General features: G+C 41.6%; 1 protein-coding gene across 2 annotated transcripts in view; it reads right to left on the reverse strand.

Annotated features, from left to right (window-relative positions):
- The window catches only part of LOC126282060 (ras GTPase-activating protein 1), a 143,692-nt gene that overhangs the window by 28,418 nt on the left and 89,919 nt on the right, over positions 1–25,355 (reverse strand). The window contains exons 15-16 of one of the 2 annotated variants that reach the window (XM_049981501.1): positions 14,159–14,313; positions 13,210–13,352 (exon numbers count right to left, since the gene is read on the reverse strand). In XM_049981501.1, the coding sequence (XP_049837458.1) occupies positions 13,297–13,352; positions 14,159–14,313 (211 nt within the window). In that variant the 3' untranslated portion in view covers positions 13,210–13,296. Of the gene's footprint in view, positions 1–13,209; positions 13,353–14,158; positions 14,314–25,355 lie in introns of those variants that run through there. The other variant, XM_049981500.1, reaches the window with a different exon arrangement.

Consider the following 25,355-nt stretch of genomic DNA (forward strand, 5'->3'; position numbering starts at 1 on the left):
AACCTTAACACTTAAAACTACATATCATGATTATGTTATGCAAATTTTAGTACGCAACTGATGGAATGCACATTGTTCTTTCCATAGTTTAAATGAAACTCCAAGATCCTATTAGAAAAACTGCAATCTTGTAAATAAATTACAACAAAGTTAATAGTCCATACACAGAGTGAGACTTCTAAGATATTAGCTGTTAAGTTCCAGAAATCCATCTCCCCAGTAAACCAGTATCATATTAGTGACTGAGAGTTGGCTCTAATCTGAATTTGTGACAGTAGGGAAATTTTCGAAATCAAGTGGAATATGCAGTATATTGGAAAGCTAGGTTAGATTCCACATGGGGTGAAGCATTAATAGCAACGAGCAGAAACATTAGTTTTACTCAGGTCCGAAATGATCTGACAGCAAACTTATATCGACAAGAAAAACTGGGATAGTGGATTTAGACCAGCAACTGGGTATTTCTAATAACCACCGGACTGGTTGTAAAGTCATTTGAAGTCAGCCAAACTCAATAGCGCAGAAATACCCTGTGCACCTGGTATTAGTACATGAAGACTTATTTTCCAAGTAACTGTCATTATTCTACACTTACATTACTGTCAGTAAGGATAAATAGTCTTATGAAGCAATACTGAGTAAATCTGGCAGCCCACACACAAATGGATTAGATGCAAAAAATTCTATTACAGGGATGGTGATCACCAAGAGAAAATGGGTACCAACAAACCTAGCAGAGTAGGACTGATGGACAGTCACTAATGGACATCTTAAAAGATGAACTAAAATTCTTTGTTTCAGCCATGACAATGCAGACCAACGTGGATTAAGGCACTAGGACATTATAAAACTGTAGTCTCAGTAAATATGCAATATGGTAATGTAAGGCACAAAGAATCTCCTTGGTTTCATGGTACCCCCAAGAATGTTGCAAAAATGCAGACTACTACGCTCATGATACAAAAGAGAATGGGGGACAACTGAGACAGAAAACTTAATGGCAACTCATGCACCTTTAAGAAAGGTACGCGTAAAACACACAATAATTTACACAACCTGGCGTAAGTTCTATAAAAATGTTCTTGGAAGTTTTGGTCGTATGTAATGTGACAAATGGAACCAAACCTTCAATTCACTCTCTTGCCCACCAATTGGTATTCAAAGTAAAATCAGCTGACAGAAAACCAAAATATTAAACTTATGTACTTTCACTCACGATACGCACAATTTCAGAGACTGCACTTCCATACAGTTCACAGGTCCACTTACAGAGGCCAACTGGGTCAGTCCCATGACACACTCTGATGAGCTGCCAAAGAAACAGTATTATTTAAGCGATTGCGAACGAGTGCTTGACCTATTCTGTAACCTATTTTACTGTGGCCCAATGTATTCAGTGCTAAGCACAACATGTACCTCATTGTATCACATGTGTTTATCTATAAAATACTACATTCTCTACACTGTGTTTAATCTTGCTGTAGCAAACTTGGCAACGAGTGAGAGTTATATTTTCTCCATGTGTTAGTGAGAGTGACAAGTCACCAAATGAATGACTTGATGGAAAAAATACTCCAATGTATCATTACACAGCAGCAAGGTTTCTCAGAACAACAATAGGCTCTCACCACTGATCCAAATCAAGTAGCATCTGCATGTTCATGGCAGGTTATTCTCCCATTGGTGCAACCATTGTCCTTTCCGGCATACGATGAACATTTCCAGGTTGTTGCATGGGTGATGCAAACCTGTGTAGGGCTTTCTTTCTTAGCCGGCCGCGGTGGTCTCGCGGTTCTAGATGCGCAGTCCGGAACCGTGCGGCTGCTACAGTCGCAGGTTCGAATCCTGCCTCGGGCATGGATGTGTGTGATGTCCTTAGATTAGTTAGGTTTAAGTAGTTCTAAGTTCTAGGGGACTAATGACCACAGCAGTTGAGTCCCATAGTGCTCAGAGCCATTTGAACTTACTTTCTTTCCTGGCTTTTGCTGTGCATTTATCAGTTGTGTCAACTTCTGCCTTTGCAAGAACCAGGAATCTTATCATTTGATGAAATGTGCAAGCTTCTCTCAATTTCACTGTTGTCAGAAATGCCCAAACCAATCTTACAAAGCCTGCACTGCAGAATTACATGTGTTGAGACATTGTTGTTAAGTACCCATCATGAATCCTACACTGATCAGATGGTGTGTGATGTTATTTGTCTAGCCCTGGATAGGGAAGTCCGTCAAAAAGCACTTCAATGTGAGAATCCGACACTTACGTATGTGCTCAATATACCACAGTCCTCTGAAGTGTTACAGGCCACAGGCAATCAGACTGCTGCATGGGGGGACATATTGGAAGTTGCTCAGTCAACCCCTGTTAAATGTGATGCAAGTGTTCAAAATGACGGGGAAGCTGTTGCAGCAGTACAATCTCTGACTCAGCACTGCATGGGGCAGAAGTGTCGTTTAAGACCACAGTACCAACTGGAAGCTTCTCTACAGCGGCTGCATGACCCCCCCCCCCCCCTTTCCATCTTGCCTGTTCTGCTTCATCCAACACAAGTGTGTTGCATGCCCTAAGTGTTGGGCAGTTCGCAACAACTGTAGAAAGAAAGGTCACATTGCATCGGTGTGTAACTCCTCTTCAAATGTGGCAGACACAGTAGTACCAGTGGACATAAACTGTACTCTACAATGACTGCTTCTCTGAACAAATTGTTTATTGATTTGCATGTGTGTAATAAACTGCCAAAAATACAAGTGGACACAGGAGTTGCAGTGCTTTTGGTGAACGCACAAACGTACGTGGACTTTGGCTCCCCTTCTCTTACACAGGTTTCATGGAAGTCAGTTAACTACTTCAATAAATATCAGATTCCAATCCTGGATAAACTATCCGCTCTAAACTCTTACAAATATTTTTTACCCTCTCACCTTCCTTGTTGTGGATCATTCCCATACCGTAAATCTGTTCAGGTTAGATGCATTCAACACTTTCGATTTCTCCATTCCCAATGATGTAAATTTAGTTTCAGATCAAGTCTCGAATCAGCAATTGGAGTTCCTATGCTCGTGAGTTTTCCTCACTGTTCTCCCCTGGGTTCAATTTTACATTTTCAGGTCCACATTACCTTGAAAGGGTCCACCTGCCCTTGTTTCTTTCAGGTGCAGCAGGTGCCTGTCACGTTGCGTGACTCTATCAAGGCTGAATTAAACCATTAATGTCATTTGATGTCATACAGCCTTTTTCTTCCAGCGAATGGGCTACACCACTGGTCATCATTAAGAAGCTGATGAGTAAGCTTCACCTCTGTGGCTACTTCTCTGTCATGATTAATGCACTGTCCATGATAGATACATTCCTTTTGCCCTGTCCTGACGAGCTGCCAGCAAAACTGTCAAGTGGACACTACTTTCCCAAGGTTACTTTGTTGGAAGCATACCTCCAGCTCCCCTTAGGTGATGCTACTAGGCACCTTCTCATTATCAATACATCTTTTGGCCTATACCAATATCAAGTGCAATCTTGCCAAATCTCAGTTTTTCCAGCCATCAATTAAGTATTTAGGTTTTGAGGCTTCTTGCACAGGGGTCAAGCCACTGCACCACATGTTGATGCAAATGTGGCTTTGCCACTGCTGACATCCTTTAAGGAACAGCAATCATTTCTAGGTAAACTTGCACACTATCATAAGTTTTAACTTGACACATCCACTGTTGCTCAGCCCTTGCACGTGCTTTTGCATAAATGTGCCTTTTTTCTTATTTCCAGCTTGTGACTGAGTGTTCACTTCGATTAAGTCTAAGCTTCAATCGGCCCCGTGTCTGGCCACTTTTCAGCCGTGTCAGTATCTTGTGTTGGTTACAAATGCCTTTCAGCATGGTCTTGGAGTGGTGTTGGTGGACAAATATGTGGATGGGTCTGAATGACCCAATGCTTACAGTTCTAAGACATTAACTACCACTGAGCAGCAGCGGTATTCTCATATTGAAAAGGAAACTTTAGCAATTGTGTTCGTCCTCAAGAAATTTTATGCCTTCTTGTGTAGTTCTATGTTCTTGTTCTTTTTAATACTTCAGCTTCTGTGCCGGACAAGGCAGTGCATAATTTGCAGTTGTGGGCTCTCTTCCTCTCTCTTTATCATTATCAAATCCATTACCGGACGATGGGGCAACATGCCAACACTGATCCCTTATCTCGCTTTCTAATCTGTCCGGACCTGGTGTTTCATTAGGACAAGTTGCTTTGTTTCTATTTAGATATTGAAAACCATCACTAGTGCCACAATAGTATTGGCTATCACTGTGGACCCTGTACTTAGTTGGGTCCTCTTTTTTTGTGCAGCACTGTTGGCTGGAAAACCACCGGGCTGTATCTTGGATCCCTTGTGTAATTACTTCACCCTCAAGCACTACCTTTCTGTGTTTGATACCTTCTTCTTTATGTCGTAATGTACAGCAGCTTCTGCATGTCAGTAATTGGGCAACATCTCATACCAAAGCTTTGGCCAGCCGCGTGGGCAATGGCTGGTCATACATTGGGACATTATGCGGCTTATTGCCACTTGCACTCACTGTGTTCAGCAACACACAGCCCCGCAGGTGTCTTTTTCACCTGACTGACAATGCAGTGCCCAAGGGAGCATCTACATGTTGATTTGCTGGGCCGTTCCTAAATCAGTATCGGCTCACTGTAGTGGACGTCTATTTGAAGTTTCCCTACGCGGCACATTGTCCATCCACGTCTGCAACAGCCTCTATTTTGACTATTTTGGCCCTGTTGAACATTTTTGCACCTGAGGGCCTTCCATTCACTGTGGTTACCGATAATGGCCCCCAGTTTGTTTCTTGAGAACTTGCATATTTTTGTCGGGCTCGTCGTGTTCATCATCTCACCGCTACCCTGTTATAATGTAGAGGCTGAATGCATTATTCAGAAATTTAAAACTGAGATGTGGAAGTATGTATCTGGCAGGGCCCTGAAGCTGCTTTACACTATTTTTTGAGTTTGTTACATTTCACTCCAGTAAGAGACAAGAGCCCGACAGAGCTGCTACATGGATGCCAACCGTGGACCCTCATTCACCTGCTACATCTGATGCCATCTCAACTGGTGTCACTATCCACTGGTGTCGCCAGCTCTGCGGCAGTTCAGAGGTCATGGCTTCAGCTGCTGGCCAAACTGGGTTCCTGTCATCATCAAATGCTGCTGGGGCCGGTGCCTGTGCATTGTGCACACTCCTGATGAGTGGACGTCCTGTCACTTCGACCAGCTGTGGCTGTGCATGACAGTGTTCGTTCCAGAGGGCCCATCGCCTCCCTAGCACCCGCCACTGCCACTGCCGATGTCTGTTCGTGTGTTACAGACAGTCTGGTTTGTGCTCCAGCGGATGACAGTGTTTGTTCCAGAGGGCCCATCGCCTCACTCACACCCGCCACTGCCGATGTCTGTTCGTGTGTTGCAGACAGTCTGGTTTGTGCTCCAGCGGGTTTTACAGCCTGGCAGATCGTTGTCTGGGGTTCCTGCCTCAGCCCCCATTCCTTAAATGCCATTGCCAGTGCAGCACCCGAGGCACCTGACACAGCAGCTGCCACTGCCTGTATTAATGGGTCCCATGTGGCCATCGTCTACAACACCCCCACTGACCACTGACCTTAACGAGGACGTCTTTATGGAGACATCTCGCTCAGTCCTGCTCTATAGTATCTCACAAGAAGGGGGAAAGCACACCAAAGTGCCCCCTCATCACTTTTGCCCCTACTCACTGGCGCCTGCCTACCACACATTGCAGCAGCTGCTGTCGTTGGGTAACGAAAGGGACGTCATCACAGTCATTGGTCGTTTCCCACGACTCATATTCTTAGTGCCTTGAGAGACCTGTGCCTTTTTTCATGGTACCGGTGCTTTTGTTCTGTAGCATGGTTTTTTTCTGTATCATGCATTTTTTTCTGAACCATGTATTTTTTGTGCTTTGTGTTTCTATGTATGTGGTTTTCCCAGCGCTGGAAGAGAGGAATGATGTATTTTCAATCATGAAGCACGTGATTTCAGGGATCACATGTCCATACAGTTCACAGGCCATGTGGGTTGGCCCCCGGCACACTCTGGTAAGCTGCCAAAGAAACAGTATTACTGATGTGATTGTAAATGAGTGCTCGGTCTATTCTCTAACCTGTATTACTGTTGTCCAGTCAATGTGTTCAGCGCTATGCACATCCTGTATTTCATTGTATCTTACATGTTTCTCTAAAAACTACTATGTTCCATAAGTCACATTTGTTCTTTCTATAGCAAAAACTGTATTCATACACAAGGATACAATATCAATGTTTGACTAATGCATACATTCACAAATTAGAGATATTGAAACCCTTATCACTGAAACCAATTATGACTACTCAAAGCAAACGTGAAATCAAATCCCAGCGGAATACGTATGGAAATTTGTATTGAATAAACTGTGGAAGTATCCACTTTCCTAACGATTATTTACTAAGAATCTCTTGCACATTGAATGACCCTGCAAGAATGGAGAAGTGTGCAAATCACTCCTGTTTAGAAAAACAGGTTAGTGAACAGACGCACAGAATTACGAATCACTATCTATTACAAGATCACTGAACACATTTTAAGTTGAAAATTATGATGTTTTTGGAAGAAAAAAAATACTCCTTTCAAAGAATTGGCATATATTAAGAAAAAACAGCATTAGTGAAACACTTCAGGCTTTATTTACGCATACTATCTTGGGAAGAGTAGATGCAAGTAAACACATAGTTACCATCTTCCTAGATATCCAAAATGTGTTTTACACTATACCAGACTGTCATCTAATAACCAAGAAGCACCTCACAGATATCTGATTGATCTGAAAAATTTTTGGCTAACAGAATCCAGTATATTATACTCGATGGCAACTGTTCAACAGAAACCTCAAGGAAGCATAATATGACAGTTAATTTTCTGAATATAAATAATCAATTCTCAGTCACTGCAGCATTGCCAGACTCTCTGCTGATGGAGCTGTCATGCTTGACAGCATAAGAATGGCTACAGGAGGAGGGCCTGAGAGTGAAATTTTAATTGAAAATCTGCATATGTCATCGTAATCTCTCTAAGGACATGAATTGGACACTGACAGGGACTGCAGTGATGTAAGAAAGACAATCACAGGTGACTGAAAACGATGAAAGGTAAGGCACACACAAAATATTCATGTGGTCTTTTCTGTTTTTATAACTCCTCTTTTACAGTTGCAGTTTTACCAGCAATATTGAGGTGTTTTCCGTCTTTTGTGAATGTAACAAAAGTTTTATTTAGACTAGAGGCATTTTCCTTTATTTTGAAGCATCTTGAGTGGGCAGTTCTTCACTCCTACATCGCCAAGCCACTTGATTACCTGTCATAGTTTTGTGCATTGCTGCTGTGGTAACATCAAGCTCAACATTTATGTTGACTGATCTATAGTTTAGCACATATCCTTTGACTATCCAATTAATGTTTCATAAGTAGAGGAGTCACACCAAACAAATATTTAGAGAATACAAGAAAAGTGAAGTGGAATGGCCATAAAGCCACAGTTGCAGGCAAACAAATGACAGTCTGCGATACACTGGCAGTATATTGGAAAAAAGCAGGTTACCTACAAAAGAGATTGCATACGGAATACATGAAGGCCCATACTTCTATGCCGCTCAAGTGTATGGGACCGAAGGGCAGACTAACAGGGACCAGTGAGCAGATGTAAACAAGGATGTTGCGGATGGTCACAGGTTAATCTGAGTGGTGAGAGAGTGTAACAGAAACGACTCAAAAATTTTTACTGGCCAATAATTTTTTTAAAAAAAAGTGTGTACATCTTGCATGGATCTACTTAGAAAACACAAATATTTGTTTTTAACAGTAGAAACTAAAAATATTCTTCAGCCTTCCTATGTATCCAGTCACACAGATTATGCAGATAAAACTGGACAAGTAATAGCTCACACAATGGTGTGCAAACATACTGCACTCCATCCGTGAGTGGAACTGGAATAAAACTTCATATATGGTACAATATAAAGTAGCCTCTATCTAGAACTGCACACAGTGCAGAGCTGTAGATATAGAAGCCTGTCAACCAATGCTAACACACATACCTGTATATAGCAATATTATGAAAGGGAAGTTGCTACTTACCATATAGTGGAGATGCTGAGTCACAGATAGGCACAACAAAAATATTGTTACAAAAATCTTACAGCCAGATAGGCCTTCATCAAATACACACACACACACACACACACACACACACACACACACCACAACTGCAACTCATACACAGACATAACTGTAGTCTCTGATAACTGAGCCACAGTGAATGTGGCTTCAGTTGCCAGAGACTGCAGTTGTGTGTGTGTGTGTGTGTGTGTGTGTGTGTGTGTGTGTGTGTGTGATGTAGGCCTTGCTGGTTGAAAGTTTTCTTTTGTGACATTCTTTTTGCTGCGCCTATCTGCGACTCAGCAACTCCGCTATATGGTGAGTAGCAACTTCCCTTCTCATAATATTGTTACATTCCATCCTGGATTTTCCATTGTTTGATACCTGTATATAGGGATTACCACCACCACAGTAACACAATGCAAAAATGGAAACAGAAAAACTGACCACTTTGGCAGTGTCCAGTATTCAGTTTGCGTGTGCTCTACAGCATGAATCAAGAATAGCACAAATACCATTTGGATAATCCTATGCAACACTAGTGCTCTGAAGTCAGAACAGGGGGATTAGTCCTCCAACATATCCTCTCATTCCTCCTCTCTCCTTGAATTAACCTCTATCATCATAGACTGTCCTTTCTTATGATAGCATTTTTCAGAATATGGCTCATTTTATTTTTATTGTTTACTTATTTATTATTTTGTCCTCCCACAACTGCAATCACAAATCTTCTCCCCTTCATCTCATTTTCTTTTCCCCCCTTTTCTATTTAATATTCTTTAGTTACATTAGTCTTTCAATACACAACACATGGTAGCTGATAATAGATAACAACACATGATGGTAACTGGCACAATCATTGCCTCTTCTAACTTTACTTTTCTCTTGCTCCCTTCTATCATCTCGACACTTAAGCTAATATAGTGTTTACTGATTTACTTTCTTTGACTTCTTACCTTCCCCTGCTGCATTTTCCTGCATCTTTGCCTCCTTTTTTTCAGGGACCTGTCTCTCTCTCTCAACCAATTCCTTTTTATTCTCTGAAGAAGGAACAGACTGTCCAAAGTCTAGAAGTTCTGTGACCTATTCATATATATGTGTTACACTTCTTGAAGGTGAGTAATGTCCAGATTATGCCTATACGTGATTTTAACAGTTTCCAAAATCAAATTTTCCTTTCTATACATTTTTCCAATTAAAGCAATCAAAGTTGACCACATTATAGAACAGGATGCCAAACTAAGTGACACTACAATCATCATTGGATATCCTCTGTGAGGGATGGCCCACATGCCTATTAGTGCCAGCAAATGGCAGCATGTGCCTTTCCTCTTCATTTTGAAAAAGGCTCTTGGTCACCAGCAGTGTAATCTTCCGAAAGTGTGGAATGAGAAATGTCTGGCATTGTCATTGCCCAGATTATGCAGTTTGAAACTGCATGCTTGCTACTTTGCAGTCACTGGTGGCTGACTTGTATGAAAACTGCATGAAACACAAATAATACTGGTTGTGAATGGTTGCAATATCAAGAAACCAGTTTACTTATATAAGCACTTCATGTTGCATCATATATTTGTTCACACATTTGTTTGTCAAACTTGAAAGAGACATGTAACAGAATCCACATAACATTCACAAGTTCTTTCCAGCAAACAAAACTGATTATCCTTTAAGATACATTCTGCCATGTCCTTGACACTCTCCTCTGCCACAGCCACCATCTACACATCGAGGTGGCTTCACCATCTCTCTCAGACGGGAAGAGGAATGCCTTATACGGCTAGTGGTGAACACCTGGCACACCCATCACGAAGCATTGTCCTTGCCGTTCAACCAGATACCTGTATCTGACACTGTCCAATTTCACTGCCCCATCTGCTGCAGTAACGATGGCACCACAAACACTGGGCACAGCCGGCACTATTTTGCATCCACAAAACCACATGATGCCGGCAACTTTCTGGTATCCATACACCAAGTGGCCTTTATAATACTGCTGCCTGCAACTCTCCAGAGGCCTAGGGCTGAGTCTAATTCTGAGTAAGTGACGAGTCATGAAACAATGCTACCACATCAAGACAATGCCAGTGCACCGCTGATTGTGAACATGAGTGATTCTGACCTTGCAGAGTAACCTATGGCAACACACACTGTGCTTTCTCTTGCACCTTTGTAGAACTGTACTTAATGAATGAAAATTATTCTTATTAGATCAGGAAGATTTAATGTGTTCTTTCATAGAGAATCAGCATTCTGCTGTTCATATTTTCTTCTTGTTTTCTTATAGAAATAAATTTCTAACATTCAGTGCTACCTGGGCATCTACTTCTCCTCTGCGTCCACCTTTCTACAACAGGATACTTCAGTTAGAGACAAGGATAAACTCTTCATGTTTTTTGCAACTTTTGAATTTTGTTCCAATACCTGTATACTCATCCAGGAAGTTCCCTCTCTGCATTAGTGTGCTTCCATGCTCATTTGACTGGCATTCTACAGGTGTCTTTTCGCTTATTCTTTTTCCACGGTTTCTTTGCATCTGAACTTTTGTTTCTGCAGCTTGTCCAGTTGTGCGGTCAGCAGTTGCTCCATTTGAATCAAGATACTGCTAATTTTTTCCAGTATTTCTTGGTAGCAACACCCCAAAATGATATATCTGAGACAACACAGCTTCTGCCTCATTGTCTGCACTCTTTAGAGCTCTTGCAATGGTATCTTGGCTGTCCCGATACTCTCCTATTGCCAGTTGACACTCCGCTACTTCTGCTTCCTTCTGACTTTGACACAGCCTTGGATTCTTGGTCCACCTTTCTGGCTGCACTGGACCGCCTAATACACAATAGCCCCCAGCCCCCGCCCACTAGGCTTCGTGCTCTCTCACATCCTGAACTGCTACCTCGGACTCATCCCCGATGGCTCTTCTGATGTCTCCCAACATAGTGCCTTTGACACAGCATCCGTGCCCACTAGGGCACTGCCGAACGCAGCTCCTAAGACCGTTCTGGTGCCTCCCCATGTGGTACCTTCATCTGCTCCTTCAAGTCCCGATGCAGTTCCCATGACCACTCTGGTGCCTCTTAATGCGGCTCCTACATAGCCCTTATGACTGTTATGGCACCTGCTGTTGTGGCTCCTCCAACATCTCTGGCATCGCCCCAAACCAGCTCCTGTGACCAGTCAAGTGCCACCTCCGTCCACTGCAACATCTCCTCCTGCCGTGGCACTGCTGGTTCTCACCTCAGCACTGTTGCTGGCCAAGTCAGCATCCTCCTTCATTTGACCCACTCCTTTATTTCTGCTGCCCTCAGTACCTACTCAATCCATGTTCTTTCTTGTTCCTTCTGCTGCTGCCACGGTTCATATCCTCCGCCTGTTTCCACAGCTCCAGGCCTGTCTCCTCCTGATACATCACCTGACACCTTGCCTTTGGTGGGACCCTGTCAGGGAGTGTGTGTTCCTGGTCCCCTTCCTCGGCCACACCTCGTGGTCCCACACTGAGTGCCCCCCGTCGCCTGCTCCCGCAGCACCAGTACACCCGTTACTGGCTGCAGCAACACCATCTGTGCCTTGCCGGTTAACTCTGTGCCGGTTGTCAGTCTGCCACACGATACACATTGGCCCCTGGCCCTCCTGTGCTATCCACATGTGCACACGGTCCACTCACTGTCCTCTCTCTTACCTGTTGCCCGTGTTCCTCCCGTGTCCACGGATTCGTGCAACTGCCCTAGAACATCTGTTCTCTCTCACGCACCAGGTCTTCTTGCCGACAGGCACCTTCACAGCAAACCACTTGCCCACATCTTGCTGCTACTTTGCGCAGTTCAGCTCTGATCGTGGCCCGGCCCATCTCCGCCATCCTACGAAGTCATCTCTTCACCACAGAGACCGAGCACCAGCCCCTTCTCTTTGCCGGTGCCCTTGTTATCCAGTCCGCTTTTCCAGCCAGCTGTGCCATCTCCTCTGTGGGGAAGAGGAGTGCTGTTTCCTCGGCTGCCGTCTCTGTCACGCAACAGGATGGTTTTGACATCTGCCTCCAAAGGCAAGAGGAATGCTGTGTCCTCAGCTGTTGCCTCCACCACGGGCACCATCTATGCATCTAGATGGCTTCGTCATCTCCCTCTGAAGAGAAGAAGAATGCCACGTTCATGGACTTCTACACCCTATATGAAATCATCTGATATCAGCATCACTCCACCTCCAATCAAATGGTGAGGAGATTAGTCCCAACTTCCTAGTAACAAATGCTGTAGTAGGACACACCATAGACATGGAGTCAACCCTCCTCTTATCAAACACCAAACATGACCACTCAACAGATACTGTTCACTGGAGTCTCCCCTGGAAGAAAGCCTTGGACATTCTATTATCTGCTTGAAACGTCACGGTATATTGCAGCGACATTATGCCCAGCTTTTTTCCAGCAGTGATCACTACCTCGGACAAACATGTTGGCCTCCTGCTTTGAGCTGACTTCGCAGTGGCCCAACCCACAAAAAAAAACAACACCAGCCCTTCACTACTGGTGGCCGTGAACTGCCACATTCCTAACTCAGCTGTTGCCTACACTGGTAACTGGCAATGTTGGAATGAGCGCCACACAGGACACCTGTTTCTGCTTGTGAAATACGCTATAAAAATTTATAAGCTCACAAAGTTATCAGTGTCACCTCTTAATTTAATACTTGCCACGTTTTCTCTCTGTCAGCCATAATGAATACTAGAGCTCATTTATCACAAATGCTTTCATTCTTGGCATAGCAAACATATAAGCTGGACATTACTTGTTCTATGTGCTCAATGCACAAAGGAGAGGGACCTTGTGTTCCAATCTCACACTAAAGATTTGAAAGAGCTGGCTTCTGAGCCAGTGGGTACACCTGTCATCCAGGGATGTTGAGAGGCAGACACTTGTTATTTTATCTCTGAATGTGCTCTCACTTATATAATACACCTTGTGTCTTCTATGAAACTGATTAGAGAAAACTGCAGGCTTACCTACAAGTACACTTACAGGTAACAGTACCCACCCTTGCATCACCTGCCTATTTTCTTTAAGAGGTTGTACATCAAGAAATCAAGCAAATGAGTCCATACAGATTGATCACCTTTAGGACTTTATGTATGCACTTTACTTCTTGACTTGCAGATTTCTGGTTTTGCATGTTTTCTATCTGGAATATAGGGGCGACCACAGTAAATTGGACAAAGTTGAAAGTCACACATAAAATTACTTTCTAAAATTACATGTTCTACAAGTTACTTCACATTACATGACTAAGCAGAACCAACAGGTAAATGGTATCTGAAACTAAAAGTAAGATCTGCTGTATAGTAAGATGTAAATCAATCAATGACCACAAAAAATTTACAAACTATTTTTTGTAAAACTATCCAACATTATATTTTCTACAATATAAATACAATACAAAGTTCCTGAACAATTTAGAACCAAAACAAAGAACAGGAAACCACCTTTAGATGAGGACACACCTTCAGATGATTTAAAAATTTGATTATTGGTAAATGAGTCTGTTGAAGGAGGTAGAAGATGAGGAAGAAGATTTTGTAAAGTATGAGGCTCAATTGTGGCAGTGTGTATTTTGCACTACACAGACTATGACAATATTACAGTACACAGTCTTCATTCTATTTAAGATGAACTGTTCAGTGTTCACTGTCCCAACATCTCTTGAATAAAATTTACATTGCTCAGAAGTACAAATGAGTCAGACTATGTACAACGTAATTACCGCTCTATGTTATTTTCATGGACTGACCAAAAATAACAGTGCAAATGGAGAGCTGCACATTGAGGAATATGTATTAATGTTATTCGTAATATCAGCAATACGACATAAAAATGACATTATATATAGTATAAAATATAGTAAACTTTCAAACTTCATTACAAAGGAAATCAAGTTCTGTCTGGTATCTCAAGATCTTAGCTTCTGTATATAAATATGATGTCCATTACCTGATATCAGATTAAACTGTCGAGGATTCAGAATTGCTGGGCAGAGTAACCTCAGGAATATGAATCCACTTACAACACGTGTGCGTACAAGTCTCTCATGAGGCCACTTGCTCATTACAGACCTCTGCAAGCAGCCACAGATGTACCTTACAGTCCTTCAACAGAAAAGTACAGAGAATTAAATACTGATATCAATTTACATAACACCTGAAAGAATCATAAATTATATGCAGTTGCAGGCTTTCTTGGTGTATTTCAGCTATGAAATCTTCATGCGTTATCAGCCAAGTGGCGTTGTCTTCTAGTTGCAACACTTAAATGGATTGCGTATCCATCATCTTCAATGGATACGCAATTCACTGAAACGTTGCGACTAGAAGACGACGCCACTCGGCTGATAACCTGTGAAGATTTCATAGCCAATTATAAATTACTCTGAAAGAATTATATATATCTGGAAACTACATTTTATCCTAATCTTAGGCTGAATAACTCTGAGAAGGCAATGGCTTGAAACTAAAAATAACAAATAGCGTAAGGTGGGGTAATATTGGATGGATTTTTCACACACTTTAAGGTAACTTCGCAAAGAACATTAAATTCTCATGACAAAAAGAGCGAGATATTTTGGATGACATTGTAGAATAATTTGATCAAAGAACTTTAGTCAAAAATATTTTTAATTAGTCAGAATCTAACAAATAAAGCTGTCCGATGTCGCCACTTTGATGGGGTAATTTCGGGCATTCATTGAATTTCCATGAAAAGGTCCATATTATCCCCTAATGGGTAATATTGGACAGTGACTATCTTCTTAAGAAAATAAACATACTTAGAAACATGTTGTACTTGTTTAGAAAACATTTTTTACAGATGGTTACAAAATATTCTACGCATTTTCAGTAAACATTTGACACATATTTAGAAAACCTTCACAGACATATTTACAAAATATTTCATTAATGAAGACAATCTACTCATACAACAAATCTTTAATAATCTACCACATGTTCTCAGTGAAAGAAAACTTCCCCCTTTCTTCTCTCGGAGATGGTAACACTCTTACAATTTGGCCTTTGTCTACAGTATTATCTGGAATAGCAAGAAAATAAACACAGGTTTGCTGCCTTGATGTGGATGCTGAAATCTGACTTCCACTTCTTTTGTGCCCACTTCTGTTGTGATTCTGACAAACTGTCTATTTTACTGTCCCCCCCCCCCCCCCAACCATGTGTGGATAAGCCACAAGAACAAAAGCCTCCACTTCCAGAACTGCTTCCTCCACTCTGCTGCTTTTGTCACCAGTGAGTATTGCATCATCATTCACAAGCAATCCAGCCTGTGAGTCAGCATTATCTCACTTTCTCATATCGATGCTTAAAATGGATTTTTCTGGGGCAACATCTAATTTTCAATTTCATTGGACACTTGTGTTATTTTTCATTCCACAGCGAACATTCTGAAGCAAATCTTCAAAGCTCAAAGACCAGGCTTCTAGAGAATTGCTTTGAGAATTATCTCCATCAGTCAATTTTTTGAGGTCTCTTTCAAGGTCAAATGGAATTAATCCCACTGCACAGAACGCACTTCTTATATTGTCTTCTTCAGTTGCTTAAACTTAAAAAATGTTTTTCCTTCAAAAGTGAGGGGAAGGCATCTTTCAATACTGGCCCATGGGAGCTTTTCTTCCATTGCGTAAGCACTGCCTGCCAAAAAAATGGTTCAATTGGCTCTGAGCACTATGGGACTTAACTTGTGAGGTCATCAGTCCCCTAGAACTTAGAACTACTTAAACATAACTAACCTAAGGACATCACACACATTCATGCCCAAGGCAGGGCCGGCCGCGGTGGTCTCGCGGTTCTAGGCGCGCAGTCCGGAACCGTGCGACTGCTATGGTCGCAGGTTGGAATCCTGCCTCGGGCATGGATGTGTGTGACGTCCTTAGGTTAGTTAGGTTTAAGTAGTTCTAAGTTCTAGGGGACTGATGACCACAGCAGTTGAGTCCCATAGTGCTCAGAGCCATTTGAACCATTTTTGAACCCAAGGCAGGATTCGAACCTGCGACCATAGCGGTCACGCAGTACCAGACTGTAGCACCTAGAAATGCTCGGCCACCCCGGCCGGCACTGCCTGCCAACAGCTTCTAAAGGTCTGAAGAAATCTATGTCTAATGAAACTTTCTGGCAGATTAAAACTGTGTGCCGGACCGAGACTCGAAGTCAGGACCTTTGCCTTTCGCGGGCAAGTGCTCTACCATCTGAGCTACCCAAGTACGACTCACGCTCCATGCTCATAGCTTTACTTCTGCCAGTATCTCGTTTTCTACCTTCCAAACTTTACAGAGGCTCTCCTGCGAACCTTGTAGAACTATCACTCCTGCAAGAAAGGATATTGCGGAGACATGGCTTAGCCACAGCCTGGAGGACGCTTCCAGAATGAGATTTTCACCCTGCACCACAGTGTGCACTGATATGAAACTTCCTGGCAGATTAAAACTATGTGCTGGACCGAGACTCGAACTCAGGACCTTTGCTTTTGGTGGGCAAGTGCTCTACCAACTGAGCTAACCAAGCCCGACTCACACCCCATGCTCACAGCTTTACTTCTGCCAGTATCTCATCTCCTATATTTCTGTACCTATGTCTAATAGCTGTAAAATGCAAGTACTGTTTGGTGGCAACACAATAAAAAAAGATTTTATTCTTCTCACTTTCATCAATTACTCGCAGTGAAATGCGACTTGAAAAGTTGTCTCCTATCATAACTTTTTCCCCTCCATTGACTTCAGGTAAGGCAGCGCAGTAGTAATACACCAGTCTTCAAATGTAGACAGATGAAACCAACCACTTTTATTGCAATTATAGCAGGTTCCTTTGTGAACTCCTCCTTGCTATGTGTCCATAATGCTCCAATTTGTAGACAACAGAGGGAGGTAATAGTTTGCTGTCCCCAGTGGCAGCCACCATTACTGAATTACTACTCTTAGACAAATCTAAGATCCTTTCAGGATGTTTTGTTCCCCTTCTAACTATTACATATTTCCTCCCAGGGTCATCACATACATTTGTCTCGTCATAATTAATTACACTTTTGGTTTTGGGATCAATATTTTCCATTTTATCACCAACATCCTGGATTTCACTGTTTCATAACTCACTTCAGCACACTGCCTTTTAATGTTCTAACACAGCCGATGCTTAATATGGCAGAGTGATGTTGTAAGAATGAACATGACCACTCAATCCCTGGCTTGTTACAAGGAAAGCATTTTTCCCTTCATCCACAATTATCAAGATATCCTTTCACTATGTACCTATCATCATCACAAGTAAAAGGAAAACGCCAATGTGCAGCCCTTAAAATACCACGGTCAAGTGTGTTCTCTTTGATAATACTTAAGACAGAAGGTCTTCCAATCACTAGAGGGTTTGTATTACTGACTTTATTCTCTAACATTGAACATTTTACATTAAATTTGCTTGACACTTTTCTGTATGATAGTTTTCCTGATCTTACAGCAGCAACAACCTTTTCAAGATTTTCAGGATAATATTTGCGCCTCGAAATAGCACCAAGCCTCCTTTTGTAAGTACACAGCATTGTCCGATATTACCCCAATGTCCATGGTTATCTGTAAATAGTTCACTAGACATTAGAGAAAGTGAGATGTGGAGACAAACTGTATTCAAATTTCCTTCTTAACATTTAAGTAAGTAAACTATAAGGTAATTAAGCTTACAATTTTTTTCTTTTCTTGTACAATGACGAAAGCATTCGCATTAAGATAACTAGCAACAATAGTACACTACACTGTAAATCGCAACACACCACTGTTCCGACTTCCAACTGCAACAATGTGTTTTCATGTACGCTTGGCAATACATAAGGTGTAAACAGCAAAATGTGCCCCCAAAATAAAAGCTTGCATTCAGTGATGCCAATATAAGAACACAAATACGCTCTTCCCGCCTGAATTTACTTGTGTGTCCAATATTTCTCCATCTTACGGTACTAAAGGAAGAACTGATAAGCAGTCTGTTTAAGTTTCATAATTCTTTTACTGTGTTCATGTAAACTTATACACACGATCACATTACAGTAACTTAAGAATGCTGTGAGAGATTCTACAATAATGACTTTACAAACAATAAATACTTAGAAAGTTCTGCCTATTATTATATCTTTGTATAGAACTGTAGGGTGTCAACTAAATTGTTACTCATATAACCCAATAATTAAAGATGCTTTACACTCTTTCTTATAATGACGTACTTGCAACTTAAAACTACTATTGGGGTATATCAAGAAATATCTGCACTCAATGTTTTCAGCTTATATATTACAATATTACATAATTCAAATGAATCAGCAAATCAAGATTCAGCAATGACCAACTTACACTCTGTGCAAAATTCTACCAGCCAGCAGCTTCCTCTTCCATTCCTTTCTCCCAGTCCATGTTCTAATACTACATTTCCCACCCTTCCTTTTCCTACTATTGAATTCTAATTTCTGTCATTTCATCATACATTCTTTTAATCTCTTCATCATCTGCAAAGCTAGTTGACATATAAACTTTTACTAGTGTGGTGGGCACTCACTTTTTGTCTCCCTTGGCTATGATAGTGTGTCCAGTATGCTGTTCATAGAAGCTTATCCACATTCCTATTTTCTTATTCCTTATTAGACCTACTCCTTCATTACCCGTATCTCATTTTTCACTCATATCCCTGTATTCATCTGACTGTCTTTTAATTGTGCCTACCTGCAGCTTAAAATGTTATCTTTATAATAAACAGTAATCTATCTTTTCCTGCATTGCTGACCAGAAGTTTTATTTTTCTAATTTGAACCTGTCCATTTCTCTTTTTAAATTATCCAACCTACCAACCCAATTAAGAAATGTAACATTCCACACTCTAATTTGTAGAATGCCAGTTTCATTTCTCCTGATGACAACATCCTACTAAATAGTTCCCACCCAGAGATCCAAATGGTGTATTATTTTGTCGTTGGAATATTGTACCCAACTTAATGCCATTATTATTTAACCATACATTAGGGCTGCATGCCCTTGGGACAAATAATGGCTGTAATTTCCCATTGCTTTCAGCTGTTTGCAGTACCAGCACAACAATGCCATGTTGGCTAATGTCACAAAAGTACCTCAGTCAGTCATCCAGACTGCTGTGCCTGCAACAACTGAAAAGGCTGATTCACTCTCTTCTGCAACCATAGGTTATTACAGTCTCTACACAGATACTACTTCATTGTGGCTGCACCTACAGTACAGCTATCTGTATTGTTGAGGTACCCAAGCCACCACCTCAGCAAAGTACAGAGTTCATTGGGGGAAGCATGAATTAACAGCATATATTACTACGAATCAGGCCATAGACAGATTCCATGCTGGCAGCAGTAATAAATATGGATGGATGTTCTGCTCTTTCCTCATCCTTTACAAGAGTTCATCTGCTTTTGTACTGTCCAGTCCCATAGTCAATAACATGCCACGATGAAATGTTGTCTCTGTACTGCACTGAACGTCTTTTATGTATTTCTACTTATGGTAGACTTTGTGCTGTCTATCAGCTGACAGTGTACCAGTTATAAATGATACAGCAAACCTATGAATAATTGAAACAAAAATCCAGATACTTGCCGAATTACTCTCATAAAATATATGGTAACTGTCTTAATTTACAGTGACTACGAGAAAGTACCACAAGGCATTTTGAGTGCCAATCTTACTGTATCTTGTCACTCCTTATGTTAATTGCCTCTTGCTCACTGGAGGATGTCACAAACAACAAGACTGATTACATCACCATGAATTCTTTAATTTTGTTCTTATCAGAAAAGGAATTTCAAATATGTGATGTGGTTCAGACGTAACAGTACAAAGCTGTTTGGCCAGATTCCTGTCTGCAAGTGAGATAGGTAATCGAACTAATACTCTATGGTTTATACAATAATGGAACATGTAAATAAATACTATTGAAGTGAAAGGGAAAGCAGGTTCAAATCTACTATGGATAACAAGTAAATACCATTCACTCAGACACAGCAAAACACAGAGAATAGAATAAAAACAGAAAATAAAATAGGGAAAGTTTTGAAAGGATCCACAAAAATGTGAAACATATACAACATAGAATAAATAAATTATTACAGCATCACATGAATGCTACAACCAAATTACTTATAAAATTTACTATTTCATCGAATCAATCACAAGGTGTGGTACGAATTGTTATATTCTATAGTGATAAATCAGTCTGTGTATGTATCTCTTACACAGTACCTGTTGAGATACATCAATCTGAGCCCACAGTTCATTCTGCAGACTACTTATGTACAGTATTGGAGAAGTTTGTAACTCAAAGAGATAGAGGGGCTGGCCAGTACTTACCTCAGCTCAGTACAGCCGATAGAAACACAAAAAACAACCGAAAATTTAATTTCCTAGCTATCGGAATAAATGTTCCTTCATCAGGGAGAAGAGAGGGGAAAGAAAGGGAAGAAGGGAAAGTGGATTTAGTTACTGACAACCCAGGTTATGAAGCAACAGGGAAAGGAAAACAGGGAAGGTAGCAAGGATGCCTCCATCCTTGAATTTGCAATTATCTATAAAAAAAACGAAACATAATTCATCCACAAAGTTTACAGCTTACAAAACTCTTGTTTAACTGATTCTAGAGTATTGTTCATCTGTTTGGGACACTTGCAAGGTATATTTAATAGAAGAGTTGGAGAAAATCCAAAGATGATGAGCTAATTTCATCATCCATTTGTTTAGAAAATGTGAGAGTGTGATGAAAGAGCTCATCCAATTCCAATGGCAGAAGCTACAATGATACTTTATTTGATAGATAAAAATCTACTCACCACGTGGTGTCAGAACACACACAAGAAAGAAGGTTATAATTACGCAAGCTTTTGGAGCCACTGGCCCCTTCTTCAGGCAGAAGGGTTGAAGGAGAGAGAAAAGGGGTGAAGGAAAGGACTGGAGAGGTCTAGGAAAAGAGACAGATTATGAGAAAGTCGCCCAGAACTGCCAGTCAGGGGATACTTGCCAGACGGAATGAGAAGGGAAGATTTATTTTTGGAGACTGCACTGGACAAAATTTGAAAAACTGATAGCTTAAAGGTGGAAGGCAGGGCAATACGCAAGACAGAGATTACTGCTTGAACATCATGCATGAGTTAGTAAAAGCGAAATGCTAAGTGCACTTCACATAACAGAGATGGGAAGAGGACAGCAGAAAATAGATAGATAAGAAAATGAGAGAGGGAGTGATGAAAGGAATGGTTACTGAGAAGAAATGCTGAGACAGAAGAAATTAACATAAATTTAGACCAGGTGGGTGCCAAGAACCAAGGTCGTGTTTTAGTGCTCGTTCCCACCTGCTCAGTTCTGAGAAATTGGTGTCTGGGGGAAGAATCCAGATGGATGGTGAGACAGGCACTGAGGTCACAATTGTCATGTTGTAGAGCATGCTCTGCAACAAGATATTATGTGTTGCCAATATACACCCTCTGCCTATGCCCATTCATTATAACTGATAATTTGGTGCTAGTCATGCCAATGTAAAAGGCCGAACAATATTTACATAAAAGATGGTATATGGCGTGTCATTTCACAGGTGGCTCTCCCTGTGATAGTACATGTTTCGCTAGTTACAGTGCTGGTATAGTTGGTGGTAGTTGGATGCACAGGGCAAGGAGCTGTAGGGTAGGGAGCTGGGTTCAGAAGGAGTGTAAGGTCTGACAAGAATATTGCGGAGATTGGGAGGGCAACAGAGTTATTCTAGGTGTGGTGGGAAAAATCTCAGACAGAATGAATCGCATTTCAGGGCATGATTTTAGGAAGTCATGGTCTTGTCTAAGTAGCTGATTAACTGATTAATACATTCCAGACCAGGATAGTAGTGAGTGCCCAGTGGTGTGCTTCGAAATTGTTTTTTGGAGGGGTCAGCAGTATCAGGATTGGATGTGATGGCCCAGGAAATGTTTTTTGAACTAGGCTAGTGGTGTAATTACATCCAGTGAAGGGAGAATAGTGATGTATTGTTGTAAAGAGTCTGCATGCGATTGAATACATTCGCCTCAAATGCCAAGGATGCATGGAATTAAACATTTGACATGGAAAGGATGACAACTGTCATAAATGTAAGTACTGTTGTTTGTTAGTAGGTTTAATGTAGACAGAAGTATGTAGCTGGTCTTTGGTGAGGATGAGATCAACATCAAGGAAAGTGGCACGGGATTTGGAATAGGACCATGTGAAATTTAATTGTGAGAAGGTATTCGGAGATTCCAGGGATTTTAACAGGTCAACCTTACCATGAGTCCATATGGTAAATATGTCATCAATGTATGTAAATCAAACCACAGGCTAAAGAATTATCGATCTCATGAAAAGGTTGGTATAGGAAGGAGCCATCCTGGTCCCCATGACTGTACCTCAGATCTGTTAGTATGTCTGCCCCTCAAAGATGAAGTAGTAGTTGGTAAGCATAAATTTGATAAAGGTGAGTAAGAAGGTTGTCATATGTTTGGAATCAGATGGGCACTGACTGAGGAAATGTTCAGCAGCCGACAGACCATGTACATGGGAGATGTGGGTATAGAGGACGGTGGCATCAATAGTGACAAGCAAGGTGTGTGGTGGGAGTGGGACGGGCACAGATTTCAGACGATCTAGGAAATGGTTAGGACCTATGCTGCTGATCAACTAAGGGAGATCTAGTTTCAAATACAGCAATCTCTTGCTCTTACCAGGCTAATCTGTGACCTATATGCCTCATCAGCTAATTTCCACTCCACCAGACTTCTATCCTTCTGTAAAATCTTGCAGTTATCTGCTCCTCATGTTTCCTTGGATGGCATCATCTGCCAAGCATACTTCAAACTGCAACAACGTGCCAGACTTCACCTTCAAAAGTAATTCCATCTTCTCTTACACTACCTGAACAGTGGTGTTTCGTTTCCTGTCCTTCTGCAGCTCCCTAAACAGCCACACCATCAACCACCACTCCGCTCCTACAAATTGGGCTTGGCCAACCTTCTTAACGCCACACAGCCTTCGCCACTGGCTCCCAGACCAAGAACAACTCATAATCACAAGAACCAGTCACAACATTACAGTCTCCTCAACTTCTTGTCTAAAGTACTCTCCCCTCCTGAATTATCTGTACTCTCTAAGGGCCTCACTTTCAGCCCTAAACCTACATTTGATCATGCTGCTTTGGTGAAGAACCTACTTTCCTTCACACATTATGTCAACTGGAAATATCAGTTTACAACCAAATCCCAAAACCTTTCAAACAGCAAACCCGACATTGACCCCTGTCTTGACCAATTCCTACCATAATCCCAGCTTGACCCACCACCACTACATTAAAATCATCCCTTACAAGCCTTCCAAGAATTCCTCACTCCAGCATTGCTTCACAACCCTTCCTCAGGTCCCTACAACATGACCCTCACTTGTCCTCTGCAGAACTCCAGGCTCTATGTTCCCTAAAAGCTGATGATGCCTTCATTCTCCTTCTAGCATACAAAGGGTCTACCACTGTGGTACTTGATCAAAAGGAGCATGTTGGTGAAAGGTCTATGCCAGCTGTCTGACACCTCTACATAAAGTGTCTGGCATCAACATCCCATCCCTGCATTCAAACTGACCTGCAGTCCCTCCTTAAAACATCAGGACCCTCATAAGGACTAACACCTCAATCCATAGAACTTGTCACCCCACCTTCTTCCTAAGGTTCACAAACCCAATCATCCTGGCTGTCTTACAGTGGCTGGCTTCAAAACACCCATCCAATGTATATTTGCCTTAGTTGATCAGCACCTGCATCCCATAGTAGAAAGACTTCCCTCCTGTAGTGAAGATAACAATCATTTCCTAGATTGTTTGAAATCCATGCCCGTCCCACTCCCGCCACACACCTTGTTTGCCACCATAGATGCCATCTCCCTCTACAGAGACACCCGCCATGTGCATCATCCGTCTGCTGCTGAACAATTCCTTAGTCAGTGCCCACATGATTCCAAAATTATGACCTCTTTCTTCTCAGCTTAATCAGCTTTATACTTACTAACAACTACTTCAACTTTGAGGGGCAGACATACTAACTGATCAGGGGTATGGCCATGGGAGCCAGGATGGCTCCTTCCTATGCCAACCTTATCATGGGTCACTTGGAGGGGGCTTACAGTGATCTGTAAGTCTTCAGCCCCTGGTTTGGTTTAGATGCATTTATGAAATCTTTACCATATGGACTCATGGTGAGGCTGACCTGTTAAAATTCCTGGGATCTCTGAATACATTTTCCCAATTATATTTCACATGGTCCTATTCCAAATCCTGTGCCACTTTCCTTGATATTGATCTCGTCCTCACTGCATACACTTCTGTCCACATTAAACCTACTAACAAACAACAGTACCTATATTCTGACACTGCCATTTTTTCCATGTCAAATGTTCCCTCCCATACAGCTTTGGCATCTGAGGCAAACATATTTGTTCATATGCAGACTCTTTACAGCAATACACCACCATTCTCAACTCAGCCGTCACTGGACATAATTACCTCACCTACCTAGTTCAAAAGCAGATTTCCTGTGCCATCACATCCAATCCTGGTGCTGCTGATCCCTCCAAAAAACAACAGATCACACCACTGGTCAACTCAGTATTATCATGGTCTGGAATGTATTAATCAGCTACTTTAAAAAGGACATGACTTCCAAAAATCATGGCCTGAAATGAGATCCATTCTGTCTGAAATTTTGCCCAACATGCCTAGAATAGCTTTCCGTTGCCCTCTCAATCCCCGCAATATTCTTGACAGACCCTATGCTCCTTGTTCACCCAGTTACAGAGTGTTTCAAAAATGACCGGTATATTTGAAACGGCAATAAAAACTAAATGAGCAGCAATAAAAATACACCGTTTGTTGCAATATGCTTGGGACAACAGTACATTTTCAGGCGGACAAACTTCCGAAATTACAGTAGTTACAATTTTCAACAACAGATGGCGCTGCAAGTGATGTGAAAGATATAGAAGACAACGCAGTCTGTGGGTGTGCCATTCTGTATGTCGTCTTTCTGCTGTAAGCGTGTGCTGTTCACAACATGCAAGTGTGCTGTGGACAACATGGTTTATTCCTTAGAACAGA

This window comes from Schistocerca gregaria, chromosome 7 (assembly GCF_023897955.1).
Source record: "Schistocerca gregaria isolate iqSchGreg1 chromosome 7, iqSchGreg1.2, whole genome shotgun sequence".
In the NCBI taxonomy this organism is placed as follows: domain Eukaryota; kingdom Metazoa; phylum Arthropoda; class Insecta; order Orthoptera; family Acrididae; genus Schistocerca; species Schistocerca gregaria.